The sequence below is a fragment of the Berghia stephanieae genome, chromosome 10 (assembly GCF_034508935.2).
Source record: "Berghia stephanieae isolate SIO BIC M18660-M18661 chromosome 10, UCSD_Bste_1.3, whole genome shotgun sequence".
Taxonomy (NCBI): Eukaryota; Metazoa; Mollusca; class Gastropoda; order Nudibranchia; family Aeolidiidae; genus Berghia; species Berghia stephanieae.
In genome coordinates, this window is record NC_088369.1 from 45830948 (window position 1) to 45832836 (window position 1889).

At 36.1% G+C, this 1889-nt stretch overlaps 1 protein-coding gene and 1 long non-coding RNA gene across 2 annotated transcripts in view; one reads left to right on the forward strand and one right to left on the reverse strand.

Moving 5' to 3' along the window:
- The window catches only part of LOC144980682 (uncharacterized), a 25335-nt gene extending 25211 nt beyond the window's left edge, over positions 1–124 (reverse strand). Inside the window, exon 1 of the mRNA XM_078928361.1 lies at positions 117–124. Within this exon, the coding sequence (XP_078784487.1) occupies positions 117–124 (8 nt within the window). The remainder of the gene's footprint in view (positions 1–116) is intronic.
- A 53-nt stretch (positions 125–177) lies between these two features.
- On the forward strand, positions 178–1824 carry LOC144956198 (uncharacterized). Its single transcript, XR_013641920.1, has 2 exons — positions 178–250; positions 1666–1824. It is a non-coding gene; the product is annotated as an uncharacterized LOC144956198 (long non-coding RNA).
- The last annotated feature ends 65 nt before the right edge of the window (positions 1825–1889 follow it).

Genomic DNA, 1889 nt, shown 5'->3' on the forward strand with positions numbered 1-1889 from the left:
GGAACACTTGCTTGGGTGTAAACCTTTTGGAGACCTCAGACCACCAAATTCAAGTACCAGTAACACGCTGTATAGTCATCTGGAAAGACTATGAAAGATATTAACCTTTTACTTACCTCTCCATGCCTCAGTATAGAAAACACTTTAGAGCAAAACAGAACAGTAGAAAAAGGCCTCCAGTTATTACTACAGAGCATTGGACTGAAGGCCAAACCAGCTTAGCTGGTCACTGGTCTGGATAAGTAAGTAGGTAAGTAACTTGTCTGTAATCGTTTTACCTTTGGCCTTCAGTCCAATGCCTTGTCGCATGTAGTAATAAATGGAGGCCTTTTTCTACTGTTCTGTTTTGCTGTAAAGTCTTTTCTATACTGAGGCATGGAGAAGTACGTAAGTCTTAGTTGTTTTGTGCAGCTATGTGGTCTAGTGGTATAAAACTCTCTTTCAGATCGGAATGTCCTTGGTTCGAGCCTCGCTCGGCGCAGGGTTGGGAAAAATCTCTTTACTCATATTCTCTCAATATACTCAGGTGTAAAATGAGTACCTGGCCATTTACAGCATTGTCTCTGTCAAAAAAAAATTGTAATATCGCCTAACAGGCATCATGTCTCGTTCTACATGTTACATGTTGTTGTTGGTCAGAGACCCTTTGTAAAGCACTCTGAGCATGTTTAGTGGATATTGCGCTATATAAAAGCTCAAGTTTTAGAAGCTGTGTAGGTTCAGGTAGAACACGAGTATTCCATGGAGATAACAGAGACAGGGAGAGTTTATCACATGTCGTTGTGTTGAAAAAAAAGGCCATGATAATTACAAAGGACACTAAATTTCCATAGTTTTCATGAAATTAAATCAAAGTTTTGACAAGGCCCGGTCATGTGAAATATGCAAATGTGTAAACCACTCACCACTTCTTCCTGTCATAACCAACTCAACACACAAACACATGAAGTAAACTAAAGCTGGCATGGCAGTTTTTGCATCGCCTCTTTCTGCGTGGGGGGCTGAAAAAAATCTCAAAATATCACTGATTTGCATTGCGGCCACAAAATCTGCAATTTTTTTTGCAAATTTTTGCAAATTTTCGGGATTTTGCAAGCAAAGAAAAACAAAACAACCCCCCCCCCCCCCAAAAAAAAAAAAAAACAACAAAAAAACAAAACAATTTTTTAATGTTGTAGTTTGCATAGAACTTGAGAGATGATTAATAAAGAGTAGTTGTTTTTTTTGTTTTTTTTTCTATTAATAAAGAGTAGTTGTTGTTTTTTTGTTTTTTTTTTCTATTAATAAAGAGTAGTTGTTTTTTTTTTGTTTTTTTTCTATCTCGTTTTCTTCCTTTTTACTGGCGCTGATATGACCTTACATTTGTTGCAAGCACCATGAAATCCTTAATATAAAACAAATACCTTCCTCTTTCATGAACTAATTATGGGTGTTTAGGAAAATTAATTGCAAATTTTGCTGTTTTGAGCTTGCAAAATTTGGGATTTAATTTTTTTTTTTTAAACCGCCATGTCAGCTGAAGAATGAATAGTCTGTTAGAAAGAATGTGTGGAGACCATTTACATTCCTAGCTGTCTAAAACAATTAGAAACAGCTAAATGATTCTGGCGTATTCCATTTAATTTATATTACATATTTTTGTTTTGGTCCTTTTTTTCTCTCCAGATACAACCAAGAGATAGAAGAAGGCAGGGCAAATGCAACATTCAGCCAACCGGAAGTTGCCAAGGTTAAAGTTCAACAATGGCTTGTACAAAGAAGACTGCACGACCTAGAATTGTCCCATTAGTCGTCATGAAAATAAAAGCTTTATTACTATTACTATTACAGACTTCAGCAATTTATTGTGGTTATTGTTGTTGTCTATAAGATTGTCATGACATTCGGGG